This window comes from Rhincodon typus, chromosome 10 (genome assembly GCF_021869965.1).
Source record: "Rhincodon typus isolate 14 chromosome 10, sRhiTyp1.1, whole genome shotgun sequence".
NCBI lineage: Eukaryota > Metazoa > Chordata > Chondrichthyes > Orectolobiformes > Rhincodontidae > Rhincodon > Rhincodon typus.
This window is the reverse complement of record NC_063341.1, coordinates 44,969,347-44,988,949: the sequence shown is the minus strand read 5'-3', so window position 1 is coordinate 44,988,949 and position 19,603 is coordinate 44,969,347. Positions and strand designations below refer to the sequence as shown.

General features: G+C 39.9%; 2 protein-coding genes across 2 annotated transcripts in view; one reads left to right on the top strand and one right to left on the bottom strand.

Moving 5' to 3' along the window:
• The window catches only part of LOC109912611 (cytochrome c oxidase assembly factor 7), a 56,161-nt gene that overhangs the window by 31,223 nt on the left and 5,335 nt on the right, over nt 1-19,603 (top strand). The window lies entirely within an intron of this gene.
• Nucleotides 4,843-18,940, bottom strand: LOC109912613 (enoyl CoA hydratase domain containing 2). The gene is made up of 6 exons (XM_048601997.1): nt 18,922-18,940; nt 18,815-18,871; nt 11,310-11,497; nt 11,024-11,074; nt 5,442-5,489; nt 4,843-5,335 (listed from the first exon to the last, which is right to left on the bottom strand). Exons 1-6 carry the CDS (start codon nt 18,938-18,940, stop codon nt 5,258-5,260), a joined length of 441 nt encoding a protein of 146 aa, XP_048457954.1. The 3' UTR covers nt 4,843-5,257.

Sequence of the window (19,603 nt, the reverse complement as noted above, 5' to 3'; positions counted from 1 at the left end):
GCTGACGTTTCGGGCCTAGACCCTTCTTCAGAAAAAGGGTCTGAAGAAGGGTCTCGTCCCGAAACATCAGCTTTCCTGCTCCTCTGATGCTGCTTGGCCTGCTGTGTTCATCCAGCTCTACACCTTGTTATCACCGATTATTTAGAAGTTCACATTTTTTCAACTTCTCAATTATACTTTTTTTTTTTCATTTTGGCTTCCATTTAAACAATTGAAATTTAATTTCTGATCCTTTTGTCGTCTTCTCCCTCATGTCAGGGGTGTATTTAAGAATGGTCTTCAGTTGGAGGCAAGTTTTAAAGTTTTTAGTTCTGTCTGCAGCAGACTTGAGAAGTATTCACTTAGGATTTTAAAGCTTTTAGTGTTACTTTATGGAAGACTTTTCCTAATACTCTTATCCCCCTCCGAGTTACTCTGTATCACCTCGCAAACAATGCTGCTTCTCAGGTGAATATCGAAGTGGAAACTGTCTATTTACCTTGTTAAATGCTTGTTACCTGCATTAGAATGCTGAGTTGGACCAAGTCTCGTAGAAAGAACAAACTAGATATGTAATTCATGTGTTCAGGTGTTTCTATCTTGCTGGTTTGGCAGTTGCTAGGAGCTGCATGCTGCATTCCAAATGAACAGTACATAGTGTATGTACTCTGGTACTTTTGTAGCTATCGATTTGGATTCTTGCTATGTTCCAACTGAATACTACACTTGTGATAGTATGATTTGAGTTTAGATCCCTTCACTTTAACATTGGGATGGTACTAGTGTAGATTTCCTTGCTGTTTGTGGTTTGATAACTGGGGTTCACTGTATCATTGGCAAAATAAATCAATATATTTGAGGTGAAATTTCAGTAAATACGTCATAACTGATTCTTGCAACTTTCTGTTGATTGATTTTGTAAAATTAGTCAATGATGGCAGTGAGGACTAGGGAGAACGTACCCTTCCAATTCTGGGATCCAACATTAGTGTTGTGCAATACGTGGAAGTGAATACTGTAGTGAAATTTATACAAGTGTCAAATTAATATGTATTTACTTTTCAAACAGGTGGAGGATTTTCAACGTGTAACCTGTTTTATTTTCTGAAGACTCTGAAGAGAATTTCCTTGATTGAAACTGTCTGCTGTTAAACATTTCTATAAGCTATTCTAAGTGCAGGAAGAATATATCACAGTGGGAGTGTTGGTGTGGTTTGTGGTCTTGTCTTTGCAGATGTCTCGTTCTACCAGAAGCAGCCGATGCTTGAATAAATGCTGCTGATGAAATGTTTACTTAATCTGGATGTCACTCTTACATCATCTTTACAAAGAATAAATCCATGTTTAGAACAGCTGAACTGTGATTAGCTTAAATGTATTTGATCTCCACTTCCTTTTAAAAATATTTTGTATGAAATGTTGATGACTCCTTCAGGGCAAACTGGCATTTGAAATTGTCAATTTGTATCAATGCTTGTTTTGTTTGTCTTATTGCTTGTACAGATAAATGTATCATTGGTTTTAAGATGATTTTCTGTTCAGAGGGACTCTTGCCATCAATACCTCATTTTAAAAACCATTCTATTAAAAGAATTATGATTTTGCACTGTTCTATTTTTAAAATTTAATTTTTATGGGAACTGTTATTTTGTTGTTACCGTGACAAATGTCTCACACTTACCCCAGTGAATGCACACAACCTGTCTTGAATTCCATTGAGCCCTCATTGTTTGTTATGGCTTATGCTTGGGTGGGATCTGCTTCTAAATGTAAAGAGTTTTATAACATAGGCTAAGGCTAAATGAAAATTTCTAGCTCTCCCTTTTACAGATCGTTTTTGGGAGACTGCTAAATTTTCATGGGCATATTGGGTCATAGTCATTCCGTGTCAATAAATTGTAATGTTCTGCACATAGACATATGTCTTACATTGTAGCCAAGAAAAACACATTGAACACACCACCTGCAAGGGAGTAGGCTGTCTAAAATTCTATTGAAATGACCAGGTCACTGAAGGAGCTACATCTACTGCTGCCACAAATGGCCGATTGGCCAACACTTGTACTGTAACACTTCTATGATTCCATGATATTTGACTCTTTCCTCCAGTATTCTTTTGGAGTCAGTTTCTCACATCTAGCTCTGGTAAGTCATATATTCCTAATTAATACCAAAAATATTCCGAAACATACATGTTAGTTTTTTAAAATGTTCAAGCTCATCACAATTCTATTAACTGCTAGCTTGTAAATTTGACCAGGTATTCAGAGAAGGGAGCCTGAACTCTATTACAGGTTCTGGCTCTCAAGTTTGCAGTATGTGTAAATGGTAACATTTCCTCACTGTCCCATTCCTCTTCATGATTACCGTTTTCTTCAAAACACTACTCTCATATCAAAATATTCTTTCACCACCTTTTACAAGGGAGAATTTCAGGCAGAAAATATTTCCTAGACAACAAGGTGCAGGGCTGGATGAACACAGCAGGCCAAGCAGCATCATAGGAGCAGAGAGGCTGACGTTTCGGGCCTAGACCCTTCATCAGAAACTGCAGTTCCTACTATTTCTGCAGTTCCTACTATCTCAGAAAATATTTCCTGTCCAGTTTGAGAGCTTTTGTCACCACCTAGAGGTGGGGAACAAAGCAATGAAAATCTTAAACAATATTCCCTGATTTATTTATGCCTTCAAGCACTACTGTCCTTAATATGGTTGACCCCACCACTCTCTGTTCAGCTTGTCTCAACAGCCTTCAATTTATTTCAATATTTGAAGGTGGAGGATCTCCAGCAGTGGCTTTCTCTTATTTCTGCCTGTTGCCCCTGTCTACTAAGATTTGGAAAATCGGCATTCTAATTGTAGTGATTGTAACAAGATCAGTCAGGTGAACCTCAGAATGAGTTCCCTGATTAGGGCTGTTAACCTGGTCCAATCAGGGAGCCCTGGCTGACAGCTAAGAACAGGAGTGTCAGACACCCTGTTCACTCCAAGAGCTGGCTCTGGGGAAGCTGGGTTAGTGTCAAGGACACTCCATGTGTAAGTGAAGGGTGACCAGGTGATGGGATACTCGCCTCCTCATGTTATTTCAGTGGTGACAAGAGAAAAGCATGCTCCTTAAGAAATTTGTTTGCAACAGTTGGAAAAGGCATGGCAGCTCAGTGGTTAGCACTGCTGCCTCACAGCGCCAGGGCCTGGGTTCCATTCCCCCTTGGGCAACTGTCTGTGTGGGTTTCCTCCGGGTGCTCCGGTTTCCTCCCACAGTCCAAAGATGTGCAGGCTCGGTGGATTGGCTGTGCTAAATTGTCCATAGTGTTCAGGGATGTGTAGATTAGGTGGGTTTGGGGAATAGGTCTGGGTGGGATGCTCTGAGGGTCAGTGTGGACTTGTTGGGCCGAAGGGCCTGTTTCCACACTGTAGGGATTCTATTTCACATGGATGATGGTATAGTTGTCTTGACTCCATTTGCCTTGGTCTTGTCAGTCTGCTTAATCAACATTCAGAAACCGCCTAATATACTCTAGCATTCTATATGCTTGTCACTGACTGACTGCATCTGACTCCTCCTCTTTGTCTGAACCATAATGTTCACATTGTGCCTCTTTTTCTCAATGCTGAACTGAATTTCCATTCTCCGTATCTTCATCAGAAGGACACACTGCATCAGTTCTTGTGTCTTAACTCGACTGAAACTTGCTCATCCAAATCTCCGCTGCACTGATGCTGTTTTGGGCATGCAAGAATATGACCCCTGATTTCACTAACTTCCAATGTACCAAATTTTGAAGTTAGCTTTTGTGGTTAAATCTCACCTTTGGCCACATTCTTCCCAATATGACTATTCCCAGAAACCACTCTCTTGTTACAACTGTTAACCACTTCGGCCCCAGCTGTTAAAATTCCCTTGCTAAACATCTGGGATATTTTTTATTCACCATATTGCCATGTTTTTTTTTTTTTTCATTCTTTTCTCTATGCTGCCTACCACATCTGGGTGTTTCCTCGACATTTATCCACACTGACAGAAATGTAAGTTGTTCTTTCCACGTAGCATAGCATGGTGAGATTTTATAATGTTAGTTTTCTGCAATGATTTACAACCATACAGAAATTGATTTTGTTCCTGTTCTCACTAGTTCTCTTCTGGTCTTGGTAGATGATGATGTCCATTGTCTGTGCTTCTGTTGATATGAGCCTAGGACCAAATACTGGCAGCTTAAGCATGAACAGCATCTTTAAAATGCAGCTTAGTGTGCTCATTTTACAATTTGTATGTATTACTTTTACAGCAGGAATTACCAGACATGATGTGCTAGCAGTACAAATTACAGATTATACCAGCTATCCTTCAATCCAGTTCTACAACTTTTTACACACTGCTGTTGCCACATAGGTATTTACAGTATCTTATGGGTTAGTGGACATATTGTTGATAGGAGCACTGTGTAGAAAGGCTCATTTTGTACTGTAATTGTAATTGTATGAGGCAGCATCCTATGTGAAAACACAGGACAGTTGTCAGTATACAAATATTAAAGATTTGCTAATCTGATTTAACAGACAACTTTAGATTTTAATACAATGACTGAAAAAAGCAAACTTTACTAATATAGTAAGCAGTTGAAATCAATGCTGGAGTCATCTATAGTAATCAGTGATTTCACATGATCAAAGTATTTTCCAAAACCATAACTCGTGTAATGTTTGTGATAATGCTGTCAGTTTTCTGATTTTGAAAGATAATTAGTTTGTTTTAATACTGACTTAGAATTTACTAAGGAACTGCTAATTGTTTTTAATGGATTTATTCTTAAATACAAGAGTTTGAAACATTGCACTGCTGTTAAGCACTCTGCTTCAAATGAAGTAATTTCTGAGTCAAAATAGCTGTTTTATTTACAGGATAATAAGTAAAACAAATTAACAAGCAATATGGAAAAATCAACACAGCAAAAAGCAGCAGCAGACCAAATATTTAATCAGGGTCATGTGGAAGTACGATTCAAATAGTGCAGTATACAGGATTACTACCTTCTGATGTATTCGTCACTGGGACAATTCAAATTACTAACAGCATTCATTTTTAAACTATAATTCCCTCTTAAATGACAGTGAAAACATTAGTCGAGATGCAACTGGGACTACAAATGATGTGAAACCATGTGAAAAATTCAGTATCCTTCATATGGTTTGTAAAAGTTCAGTACTTAAGCAATTCTGTAACTGTTGTTTGCACGTAGAGGATATGATGTGCATCTCAGATGTCAGACTGGTCATTTCATTATTCTCCAATAAAACGTGGTAGTCGTTTTTCTTTAAATGCTGCCATCCCCTCCAAACGGTCTTTTGTAGGAATAACCTGTATTTGCAAAATGTGCAATTGTCTTATCAAAATATTTCAGTTTCTAAAGCATTTATTTAATATAGTAGTAACCATTTTTTAAAAAGTAGCAAGATCAACATACCTGAGCATAACACATTCCTTCAATTGCCATTCCTGATGCAATATCTACCTGCAGGGGTTTAGAAATAATCTTTAAAATGGGAAGGGTAATATTGCTTTAAATTAGAAGTAGAAAATAAAACTAACCTTAAAATTCTTGTTCTTTACTTTTGAACAACTGACTTATTTAAAATTATAATCCTACCTTTATTTTCACTGATTTTACTTTCAATTTTTGACTAAATACTGGCATTATCATTTCAAGGAAAATATTTGGCACATCAAGCTCATCTCCTCTGTAGTATTTCAACTTATTTGAATTCTAACTTGTCCAATCTAAATTTCCCCAAATGGTGGCTTCACTTTCTCATCTAGTGGCTTATTTTTCATGTTTGTGTCTCAGACATTTTCTAAAATAGATACAAATAAATTTTAGTACTCAGTTTGAATTGTGACCTTTGTAACCTCTTGTATGAGTTATTGGTATTCTGTACAGCTTGTATGGGAATTATTGTTAATTTAAAAACAAATTTGTCCCTCCAAGACAATTGTATACAAGTTTAAAAATACAATAGAGTAGCTATTTCAGTTTTCAGCCAGCAAATAAATAAGTTGTACAAGTCAAAGATAGCTACACCAACAGCACTGTTAGGAATGGAATTCTGAGGTTTTGACTCATTGACACTGAAGGAGCAGGAATATAATTCTAAGTCTGTGTGGTGTAAGGCTTGGAGGGGAAGTTGTTTATCTAGGTGGTAGAGGCTGTAGAAGTAGGTGCTGCCTAAGGAGTCTTGGTAATTGTTGCAGTGCATCTAGTAAATAGTGAATACTGAAGGTGGTGAATGGGATGTCAAAAAAAGTGGGCTTTAAGCGGTGCTGGAGCTTTACTCATCCAGGCTTTGTGGATGATAGACAGAATTGCCAGCATCTGGCTTACACTTTTGCCATAGTACTCCTGCATAGTCCAGCTCAATTTGTAGTCATTTAACCCTCAAGGACATGGATAGTGGGGAATATAGCAACAATAATGTCATTGAATGTCTCTCTCATTGGAGATAGTTAGTTATTCTTTGGCTCACGAATGGCATAAGTGTTATTTGTCCCATATTAGGATAAGCCTGAAAGTTATACAGGTCATGCTGCATTTAGACTCTGATTGCTGGTATACAAAAATCTCAAATGCTGCTGAACACTGCTGATTACACCACCGACCCCAGATCTGACCTTATGATGAAGGGAAAGTCATTGAAGTAGCTGGGAATAGGAGACAACCTGAGGAGTGTCTGTAGTGATGTCCCATGGCCTAAACCACCACAACCCATCTTCCTTTGTATCTTGTATGAGGTAACCCCTTGCTGTTTCAACTGCACTCATCCTATTGATTCTAGTTTTGTTAGGTTACCTTGATGCCACACTTGTTCAAATACTACTTTGTTGTTAAGAGCAGTCACCCTTCATGTCTGGAGTTCAGCTCTTTTATCCATGTTTCGCCCAAAGCTGAAATAGGGCAGGAGCTGAGTTGGAGTTTCTCCAGGCCTACAGTCTGTGAGCAGGTTACTGTTAGGTATTGCTGACGTTATAGACTTGCTGGCCAGGGTGTGTGTTTGATTGCAGACATTTTGTCACACTGCTAGGTAATATCATCAGTGTGCCACCAGTGAAGTGTTGGTGTTCTGTCCTGCTTGTTACTTATACACTTTGGTTTGCTGGTATCACTTCCATTTCTGTTTTTCAGTGGATTGTATATTGGGTCCAGTTCAGTGTGTTTGTTGATGGAGTTCTGGGTGGAATGGCAGGCCTCCAGGAATTCCCTGGCATGTCTCTGTCCAGTCAAATTAGTGTCTTTGTCAGTGTGTATTGAGACCAGTGAGAATTGGTTGTCTTTCTTGGTGGCTAGTCATTGTTCGCGTATCCTCAGGGCCAGTTTTCTTCCATTTTAGCCAATGTAATGTTCCTCACAGTTGTTGCATGGTATTTTGTATATTACATTAGTTCTATTAGTTGTGGATATTGCATTCTTTATGTTCATCAGTAGCTGTCGCAGGATGGTTGTTAGTTTGTGGGCTACCCTGATACCTAGGGGTCAGAGTAGTCTTGTGGTCATCTGAGATGCCTCTGATGTACAATAGGGTGACTGTTGTATCTTCTTGTTGTGGTCTGTGCAGACTTAACAGCAGATTGTGCTTTTTGGGTATCCATTCCTTTTAAAAGCTCCGTATAAGTGCTCCTGTTCTGCTTTGTGCAATTCTAGGTTGCTGCAGTGTGTTGAGGCTCGTTTTGAATAATGTCCTAATGCAGCTCCGTTTATGGTTGTTCAGGTGGATGCTGGTGTAATTACATATCTGGTCTGTATGTGTGTCTTTTCTGTAAATGCTAGTCTGGAGTTCCCCATTGTTCCTACATTCTACAATTTTATGTCTGGGACAGGTAGTCAGTTGTTATTCTCTTCTTTAGTGAATTTTATTCCAGTGAGGATGTTTATATGTTGGTGGGTTTCTTCCAGTCTTATGGATTTGATAATCACCAAAAGGTGTCATCTACGTAGCGGACCCAGAGTTTGGACTGTATAGTGGGGAGTGCTGTTCGTTCTAACCTTTGTATTACCGCTTCTGCAATCAGCCCTGATATTAGGGATCCCACTGGGTGTTCCGTTGATCCTTTTGAATATACGGTTGTTCAAGGTGAAATGGGTTGTGAGGTACAGATCGAGCAGTTTCAGGATGTTGTCCTTGTTGATGCAATTGGTGTCGTGGGGTGCCTACCTTCCTGATTTTGTCCAGCAGTGTGGCAACTGTCCCTTTGGCTAGGTCAATTGTTTTATGGATGTAAATAGTGCTGTTGTGTCAAAGGATATCATTATCTCATCCTCTTCTTTTCTGGTGTTCTCTATGTTGAGGAATTCTTGGGAGGAGTGGATGAAGTGGGTAGTGTTGTCAACTCAGTATTTCAGCTGGTCTATGTCGGTGTGCCTGGTAGACAGACAATGGGTCTGAGGGGACTACTGGCTTGTGTACCTCTTTTAGGGAGTCCATGGAAGCAGGGTATGTTGGATCCTCTAGCTTCATGTTTTGGTAGTCTGTCTTGCTGATATCTCCTGGGTTGTGTAATTTCTTCAGGGTTGTCGTCATCCTGTTCTCTTACAGTGGTGTTGGGTCTATTGCCATCTGTTGGTAGGTATCAGTATCTGCTAGTAGTGCATTAGCTTTGAATGTATTGGGCTGTAAGGATTACTGTCATGTGTCTTTTATTTGCCCGTAAGATTACGATGTAAAGGATCGCATGCCCACAACCAATAATATACAAAATACCATGCAAGGACAGTGAGAAACATTACATGGCCCAAAGTGGAACAAAACTGATAATATGGATACACTAACATCATCTAGCCCCCAAGAGACAGGACCAATTCGCACTGGTCTCAATACAAACAAAGAACACTAATTTGACTGGGAAAACACATCCATAATAGCACAAGCCAAATAGACATGCCAGAGGATTCCTGGAGGCCTGGAATTCCATCAACAAACCACTGGAAAACAAGTGGAAGTGATGCCAACCACCCCAACAAACTGAGGCATATAAATAAAGAACAGAACAAGACAGAATACCAATGCTTCACCGGAGAGGAACTGACTACGTTACCGAGCAGGGTGACAAAATGTCTGCAATCAAACACACCGGCTCAGCGAGCAAGTCTACAACCTCATCCACAACACCAGCTACAAATCTTAAAAAATTTTAAGTAGTGCTTGATAGTACTGTCAGCAACACCTTCCTTCATTTTATGGATTATTGAGGATTGACTGATCAGGTAGTAATCATCAATATTTAATTTGTCCTCTTTTGTTGACAGGATGTACCTAGGAAATATTCCGTATTAGTTACCATGCTGGCATCTAAATGGAATAGCTTGGCTAGGGGTGCAGCTAATTCTGAAGCATAGGTTTTCAGAACTATTGCTGGTATGCTGTTCATAATGCTTGCAGCCATTTCTTCATTGAGTAGAAGAATCAAATCTTCTGAAAGCTAGCATCTGATGCTGGGGACCTCTGGAGGAAGAGGAGATGGATTATCTATTCCACCCTGTGGCTGAAGATGGGGACGCAAATGGTTCAGCCTTGTCTTTTGCACTGTTGCCCTCAGTTCCCTAATTATTGGGGGAAGGCAGGATAGGGAGAATATTTGCAGAAACTCCTCCGGCAGGTTGTTTAATTGCTGACCTCCATTCACAACTGACTGGCAAGGCTAGAAAGCTTAAAACCAGTCTGTTGATTGTGGGATTGCTTCACTTTAATGGAAACTGCCATGCTTGTGACTAAACTTAAAGCATTTTAACTAATTTACTTATTTGAAGACTATAAAAAGCATTGTACAAAACAGACTTGTTACTTTAAGACTAATACTAGGTGATGATGATCAAGTAACTGAAATTTTTTTCTTAGTCATGAAGAGTCGACAGGCATTCAGGCTTGTTCAATGATCAAAGCTTCTCAACATTGATGGAAGTGATGACCTACTGGTATTATTGCATGACTGTTACTCCAGAGACCCAGATAATGTTCTGGGGACCTGGGTTCGAATCCTGCCATGGCAGATGGTGCAATTTGAATTCAATAAATATCTGCAATTAAAAGTCTAAATGACCAAGAATCCGTTGTTGAATGTTGGAAAAACCCATCTGGTTCACTAATGTCCTTTTAGGGAAGGAAACTGCCATCCTTACCTGGCCTACATATGACTCCAAACGCACAGCAATGTGGTTGGCTCTTAACTGCCCTCTGGGCAATTAAGGACGGGCAATAAATACTGCCTAGCCAGCGCTGCCCTCTTCCCGTGAATGAATAAAGGAATTGATTGGTTTCTGTCAACTTGGCTTGTTCTTTTATTAGGCTTCATTGTGCTCATTTAATTTCATCCTTTATGAGCACATCAAAGATCAGCAATAATTGGCCTGTCACTAAACCATCCTGTAAATTAGTTAACACTGTCACAAACTCGGGAAAAACAGCTTCACTTAACTATTCCACCAAGAAAACTTCAACTATTCTTTCCTTCAGCCTTTCAAGTGCTCAAAAGGTTATTTGCATTGTTTGAATTAGAAGAAACAACTCTTTTTAATTTTATAACTAGGCCTAATCTTGGACTGGTTCTTGCTCCTGTTGCAAAGTACAATTCATTCTTTTAAATTTGCCCTCCACTTAAAACTTGCACCAACTGAGATCAGCTAATATATGAAACAAGGATCAAATTTAGAACCCTGTTTCTTATGCCTTTGCACTGTGCTGAAGCAACAAAGAAGCTTGTAGATGTTTTTAAGTATAGAATCTTCAACTAGGAGAAAAAAAAAATCAGTGATAAAGGGCCAATCCTCATTATCTGTGAGGGCAGCTGGTAATTGTGAACCCTCTTTGGAGGCCTAATGGCTTTTAAAACTATTGGGGCTTTCTTAAAAACTGCTAGTCAGCTGTTTGCCCATTTCAGGCAGAAGGTAAAGTGGCAGGTGTCAGTTGGCAGGTTCCATCACAGTGATTAATTCTTACTGATCACAGTTACACTATATATCGATCTTATACAAGTACGTCAATAACACATCTAGCACATTACCTCAATGCCTCTGTTCATTGCCTGCTTTGCCATCCTGAGAGCTACTGGACCCTTTAAGATTAAGCAGAAAGAAAAAAGTGTGCGAGTCATAATGCTCAAATATTTATAGACAAAAAATGGGCTGTATTCCAATTATTTATTACCAACAACACCTCACCCTCTTAACAATTATACATTTCAATAATCAATTTCTCTGAATCATCCACTGTTTAGTCAAGTTTCCCATGTGTGTTTAACAGATATTTAATTTTTTGGTGACAAAGTCCTCAAACTGTTATTTACAAACCTGTGGCAGTATCTCTTTGGCCAGATCCAGTGCTTTTTGATAAGCTGCATCCCCCAAATCATTTTGACGCACAGCATTATTCACCAGGCCGATTGACATTGCTTGTTCGCCATCTATCTGTCGACCAGTGAAAATAAGTTCCTTTGCCAGGCCGATTCCTACAGTTCGAGGCAGCCGTTGACTACCACCTTGAAAATGGGAATTAAAAAGTCGAGTAGTTATCACATTTTAGGCCAAGTTTGGTTATACTAAAATTTCATTTGTTAATAATTACAATTTTAGTTTATCCACATGGCTGACTTGTGCAATATGTAACTTATTTCTGTCTACTTATAGAATAAAACATGTCCGGCATGTATTTCCTACACCACTAAACAGTCATGCCTTTGTACAGCATTCAGGTATTACTTTTAAATATACTGCAGACACGCATGGGAATTCCAACAGGCCTGCTTGTCAACCCGTTACAGAATCAACAAATACGTGGAATTAGACCCCATATTCAAACCCCTGCAGAACAGAACTGGAACTTAACAGACCAGATCATTATAAACACGAAGTGGAGTAGAACAACATTGCTTTAATCGGAGGCCGCACTGATGATGTGATCTAGTATGGTGACAAAACGTCTGTACGATAACCAGCCAGCTTGGTGAGCAAACCAACAATCTCACCCACAATCCGAGCTATAAATGTTCGCAAGAATTTTAAATATACCATATTACTTCTCAATTCGGTCAACACTATTATGCTTCCAAAGGGGAGGCAATGGCCTAGTGGTATCGCTGGACTGTTAATCCAGAGACCCAGATAATGCTCTGGGGAGCCAGGTTCGAATCCTGCCAGGGCAGATGGTGGAATTTGAATTCAATAAAATATCTGGCATTAAGAATCTAATGATAACCATGAACCCATTGGTCGATTGTTGGAAAAACCCATCTGGTTCACTAATGTCCTTTAGGGAAGGAAACTGCCATCCTTACCTTGTCTGGCCTACATGTGACTCCAGATCCACAGCAATGTGGTTGAGTCTGAACTGCCCTCTTGGCAATTAGGGATGGGCAATAAATGCTGCCTGGCCAGCGATGCCCTCATCCCATGAATGAATAAAGAAAAAATAAAGTAAAACAAAAATGCTGGAAATGCTTAGCAGGAAAGGCTGCAAGTGTGGAGAGGGAAACAAAGTTAATGTTTTTAGTCTGTGACCTCTAATTCGCCCACTGCTTTGGAGGACTGTTTCTATAACTTAGTACTTTATTTAAATTTAGTTAATTAATAACCCTCCCTCCAGTTGATTAACTGCAGGAAGCTCAAGCTCCCAGGTAAAACGTCTCTCAGTGAACAGGGCAAAGCAGACTCAAAAGGGGGAAGAAAGTAACTGAAATTAGAGAAGATTTAGGTTTTATTGTCATTGTACTCCTGTACTTGAGTACACGTGAAAAATGTACAATGTCGCCATACAGACAAAAACAGAAATTGCTGGAACAGTTCAGCAGGTCTGGCAGCATCAGAACTCTGAGGAAGGGTCACTTAACCCAAACTATTAGCTCTGATTTCTCTCCAAAGATGCTGTCCAACTGCTGATCTCTTCCAGCAATTTCTGTTTTCGTCTCTTCCAACTAGTTCCCAAACCTGAATTAGTCCCACCTGCCTGTGTTTGGCCCATATCCCTCCAAACCTTTCCTATTCATGTTCTTATCCAAATGTCTTTTGAATGTTGTAACTGTACCTGCATCCACCACTTCCTGTGGCTGTTCATTCCATACACAAATCACTATCTAAAAAAGCTGCCTCATGTCTTTTTTAAAATCTTTCTCCTTTCACCTTAAAGATATGCCCTTTAGTTTTGAACCCCCCGCCCGCCTCACCTTAGGAAAAAAAAAACTTTTCTATTTACCTTATTTATGCCCCTCATGATTTTATAAACTTCTATAAAGGTCACCCCTCAACCTCCCATGCTCCAGCGGAAAAAAGTCACAGCCTATTTTTATAACTCAATCCGACAACATACTGGCAAATCTTTTTGAACCCTCTCCAGTTCAGTAATATCCTTTCTACAACAGGGTGATCAGAATTGTGCAGTACTCCAGAAGAAACCCAAATGTCGTACAAGCGCAACATCACATCCCAATTCCTATACTCAAAAGGTCCGAGTTGTGAAAGCAAGGATGCTAAATGCCTTGCTAACTAGCTGGTCTACCTGTGATGCAAATTTCAGAGAGTTACGTACCTGAAAGCATTAGCTAAAGTGGAGTGAAAATTCTGGATCTGGCATCAGAATCAAGGGATCAGATCTGGAGTGTGACTCATTTTACTATTCCTTCACATTCAGCCAATTTTGTATCCAAAATTACTACTTTTCTTTTTATTCCATGAGTTATAATTTTTCTCAAATCTGTGTATGGGTTAATATCAAGGGCCCTCTGGACATGTGCACAATATCAGTGTTTCTTTCATTGACCATTTCTGTTACTTCTTCAAAAAAAAAAAGTCCAGCAAGTTAGTTCAATATGATTTCCCTTTTAGAAATCCATGCTGCTCTTCCTAATTAGCATATCTTTTCCCATGTAACTATTAATTTGGTCCCAAATAATTGTTTCCAGAAGTTTGTACACCATTGAAGCTGAACTGACTGGTCTGCAATTGTTTACAACTATTTTTGAGCACAACAATTATCCAGTCTTCTGGCACCACGGTGATTATGGCCAATGACTCTGCAATTTCCACTCTTGCTTCTTTCAGTATTCTTGGTTGCATCTCATCTAGGCCTGGTGCTGTGTCAACTTTAAGAATCAACACTCTAACACTTCCTCCTTATCACATTTAAAACCGGCACTAGTTTCCTACCCTGTCACTATGATCTAACCTGGGTGGCATTTACTTCTTTAGTAATCACTGATGTAAAGTACTTAATGCCTCAGCCATGGCATCTACCTCCATATATGAATCTTCTTTCTGGCCCCAATCAGTCCTAAGCTGCCTTTTACCACTCTCACTATTTGTACGGGTAGTTCTCCTATAATGCAATAGTTGTGTTCTTGCGTGACTTCAAGCTATAGAAAATCACATTATAGGGAAATCGCTACAGAAAAATTGCTATACTAGTACAGAGGAAAGTTCGTGTTATCCAAACAGCGTCCACTATTCATCAATCACATTACAGCCAATTCAGGTTAATGAAAAACACGTTACAGCAGAACTACCTGTATGCCAAGAAAGTCTTCAGGATTTCCTTTCATGCTGGCTGTGTGTCTTTTCTCATAATTCCTCTTTGCTTTTCCAATATGCTTTTTCACCTCCCGGTTGAAACTTCTGTGTTCTTGCTTCACTACTTGTATTTTCAATCTAACATCTGTCATAAGCATACTTTTTCATCTTAATTTCTATCTTCTTTGTCATCCAGAGCACTCTTGATTTGTTGCTCCTACCTTTTCCTTTTGAGGGAACATACTTTAACAGTATACAAACCATCTCCTCTTTGAAGATTGCTAATTTACATATTTTCCTGCCGATCTTGTTTCAGTCCATCCAACCTAAATCTGTTCTTGCCCCATTGAAATCAGCTCTCCGCCAACCGATTTTTCTTACTGACCAATCATTTTCTACCATCACCCTAAACTTTATGATACAATGATCATTGTCTCCTAAATGTTACCCTACTGTCTCTTGACCCATTTAACCAACCTTACTTCCAAGAACCAGGTCCAACGGTGCCTCTTATTGGACTGGATGTATACTGCTGGAAATTCTTCTGGACATATTCTAGGTACATTTGCTCCACTCTGTCCCCTGGACTGAACTATCTGTAGTGTTTTTTTCCAGTAAAGTCCTCCATTAAACTACTCTATAATATTGACATCTCAACTTCCCTGCAGATTTATTCTTCCACATTCTTCCCACTTGATGGTGGTCTATAGACTACACTGAGCAATGTAATCACACCCTTTCTGATCCTTAGTTCCAGACAAATTCCTTTATTCATTCACAGGAAGAGGGCATCGCTGGCTAGGCAGCATTTATTGCCCATCCCTAATTGCCCAGAAGGCAGTTAAGAGCCAACTACATTGCTATGGGTCTGGAGTCGCATGCAGACCAGACCAAGTAAGGATGGCAGTTTCCTTCCCTAAAGGGCATTAGTGAACCAGATGGGTTTTTCCAAAAACTGACAATGGATTCATGGTCATCATTACACTCTTAATTCCAGATATTTAGTGAATTCAAATTCCACCATCTACCGTGGAGGGATTCGAACCCTGCTCCCCAGAACATTATCCGAGTCTTTGGATTAACAGTCCAGCGATAATACCCCTAGGCTATCACCTCCCCTTCTGCCTTTGAAACCTCCAAGACATTCTCCAGCACTACAATATCCTTGTCTACCAATACTGCTACCTCTCCTCCTTTCAGAAAAGATAGGAAAGAATTTGTACCCAGGAATATTGAACACAGTCTTGCCCTACCTTCAGCCAGATTTCTGATCACCACATCATCTTTCCACATGGCAAACCACTCCTGTAACTCCACAATCTGTGCATTCACATACATGCATACATAATAACTCTGACTTAGACTTAATTACTTCCTCCCTTACTCCAATTTAACTATTAATTTTCTGTATGCCAGTACTAGCAGTCTCTCTCCAAGCATTTTGTGAACCCCGGTAGTCTTCGCTACCATTTTCCTTTAGTTCTAAAACCCCTGCCAAGTTGGATTAAAGCCTTCCCAGTAGCATGAGCTCAAGGAACTCAGTCCTAGCTCTGTTCCAGTACAATGTGTCAGTCTTGTACAAGTGTCAGAACCAGAGCCAGTCCTGGTGTCCCAGGAATCTAAAGCATGTCTTCCTGCACCATCTTCCCAGCCCCACATTCCTCCTAATTATCCTCCTATCTCTGTACTCTCTTGCACATGGCACTGGGAGGAGTAATCTGGAGATGACTACATTTGAGACAAGCACAGAAAATGCTGCAGAAACTCAGCTGATCTGGCAGTATCTGTGGAGAAACAGAATTTACGCTTTGAGTCCAATACGAAATTTCTTCTAATTTCAAGCATCCACAATATTTTGCTTTAACTATGTTTGAGGTCCTGTTTTTCTCATTTATACTTAGCTTCTGAAATTCTGATTTTAGGACCACATTCCCCTTTCTGCCCAAGTCGTTGGTATAACCTTAGGTTGTTCACCCTCTCCTAAAAGATAGAGAAAGCTAGGTTCTTGATTTATAAAGGGGTCAAGGTTTATGGGGAGAAGGCAGTGAATGGGGTTGAGAAACATATCATCCATGATTAAAGTGGAGCAGACTCTGAGCCGAATTGCCCAATTCTGCTCCTATGTCATATAGTCCAAGAATGGCCTGCAGCCACTCTATGACGTCCTTGACCACCGCCGCTGGGAGGCAACAAACCATCCTGGACTCACGTCTACTGCCACAGAACTACCTGTCTGTTTTCTCAACTAATAAAATCCTTAGCCCTATCACTCTTCCTTTCTTCATCCTCTTCTCCTCCAAGGCTGAGCCATTCACGTTTCCCAAACGTGGCTCTGACTGCATTCCTTTGTGGAATCAAGCATCCTAACCAGCTTACAAAATGGAATATGATTCCTGCTGTATCTGCCTAGTGGTCACCCATTCCATTCTGCCACCAGATTCTTAAACTACAGTATGACCAGTTCTCTGAACATACTACCCACTTGATACTCAGCCTCACAGATATGCAGTGGCTCCAGCCATTTCTGCATCCTTCCTGCATGTGGTCATTAACAATTGCAGCGGGGTCCATGACATCCTACACATCATAGGCCAAACATTTCACTCAAAGATTCCCTGCCATATCTTTACTTCTCTAGGATTAACTTTATTCTGCTTGGAATTACTTATATTGGCCCTAGCTTTCCCTTATTCCATAAGGCCGTAAGATACAGGAGCAGAAGAAAGCCATTCGGCTAATCAAGTCTGTTTTGCTATTCAATGAGATCATGGTTATTTGATAGTATTCAACTCCACCTTTTGCCTTTTCTCCACAAAACTGTATGCTCTAACTGATTAAACATCAGTCTATGTCAGCCATAACACACTTAACAACCCAGCTTTGACAGCCCTCTGTGGAATAAGCTCCTCAAACTCACCACCTTCTGGGAGAAGAAATTCCTCCTCATCTCTGTCTTGATGAAGTAACCCTCACACGGAGTTTATGCCCTCTGCCCCAAGACTCTTACAATGGGAAACAATATCTCTGCATCCATCCTGTTAAGTTTCCCAAGAAGCTTTTTTCAATAAGGTTGCCTCATTTTTCTAGATCCCAATGAGTACACGCTCAACCTACTTTCCAAGCATAGCTACTTTTTTTAGAAATAGTATGCTTTACTAATTTACAGCAAATTAAACTAACAGTCTCTTACCAAACAATGAACTTACTGAGATAGAAGACAACATTTTGTCCCACCCAGCTCACGTTACCTTTTGCAGCAGACCTTACTTAAAGCACCTCTTTCCCTCTCCTCTACCAAATTTCCACTTTGAATCAAATTCCCAGATGTATACACTTGGTCTTTGTCTCACTCAGGCAAAGTTCCTCTTCACAGTGACCTGCTTTAACTTGCGAAAGTAATCAACACCTTAGTCAAGCAAAGGCTTCCAGGGTGGCTGATAGTAGTGGTTATCTATCAGGCAGCTGCATCTTAATTAGGCTACTTTACTTGAAGGTTGTTAGTTCTAAGTCAGAATCTAACTTTTACTCTATAATTGAAACATCCATATAAAAGATATACCTGTGCCACCAATTCCATTCATCTCCCAACCACTCTCAAGTTAAAAAAAATGATTGAAAATGATTTGCTATAATGGCTAATCACCAAATAATACATCAATCTCTCTGCCTTCACAACACCACTCTGTGTTGACGTGTATCTGCGTAGACCACTTCCTGCCATTGCAACTGCATTCGATGGTATAGTCTTCAAAATTTTTCTGAAGAATTAGGATTAGACTCTACAGAAACATTATCTCCCCCCTCACCAATGCCAAAGTGTTAAAATGACAGAATACTGCCTTAGAATCCCAACAGTGCAGTAAATTGGGTGGTGGTAGGGCTTAACTATATTTATGCTCTGTTGTTGCAAGGATTTCTAATTAGCTTTAGGTGGAAATTATAGTCATGGATCTTGAAATTTGGTTGTCTCAATATTTGGACGTGATTGGTGATGGGGAAGGGAGGGGGGCTTTGCACCCAAATGGTGAAGCCCAAAGCAAAGCACTGTAATTATATGATTCAATATGACACCATCCACCTCAGAATTAACCAAGATTCGCCCGTGCTCAGGTAAATAAAACGTGAAACTATTACCTGGTCAGTTATAAACAACTGAGGCCTGCTTTTACAAAATGCAACCAATGGAGTGGAAGTCATTGCCATGTTTATTACTTGAGATACAAAAGTACACCCAGTTTTCAAACACCATCCACTTTATTTTAAGTCTTTCATTTTATGTAGTGCACAAAGTAACTCACCAGCACCTGGAAGAAGCCCTCTGGTAACTTCGATAAGGCCCATTTTGGCAGATGACGCTAAAGTTAAAGAAACAAATGGTAATGACTAACTGCTCTTTAACATGTACCCTGAATACTGAGAGACATGAACTATTTAAAATCACAGTATGCAAGTGGATAAGAACAGGCAGTTTCATAACTACAACACTGGAGTATTGAAATTTGAAACAAAGATCTGCCATGCAGCACTTTTTTTAAAAATCTTTTTAATACAATATCACTGAGAAAAAGTAAACAAGGAGGGAAAAAAAAGGCAAGCACATGCATGAAAATGAGGAAGAACATATTGAACATTAACGCCACAAGGATTCTTAGGTATTGCAATTTCACCTTGCTATTTCATCATTATTCATGGAGTACATTGCCTTTTCTTCAAGTGACTCTATTCACTCGGGCTGATGACTGGCAGGTAATGTTCATGACGTGCAAATGGTAGGCAACATCTCTTATTGGAAATGGTCAATCTAACCACCATCCCTTGAATTCAATGGCTGTACCATCACAGAATCCCCTACTATCAACATCATGAGGAAGAAACACAACTGCACTCACGTTCCAAATACAGCAGCAAGTCAGAGAGTAGGAATAATGCGAGTAACTTACCTCCTGACTCCCTAAAACCTGTCCACCATCTATGAGGCATGAGTCAGGAGAGTGATGGAATACTCCCCACTTGCCCGGATGCATGCCATTCCAACAATACTCAAGAAGCTCAATAACATCCAGGACAGAGCACCCACTTGACAGGGA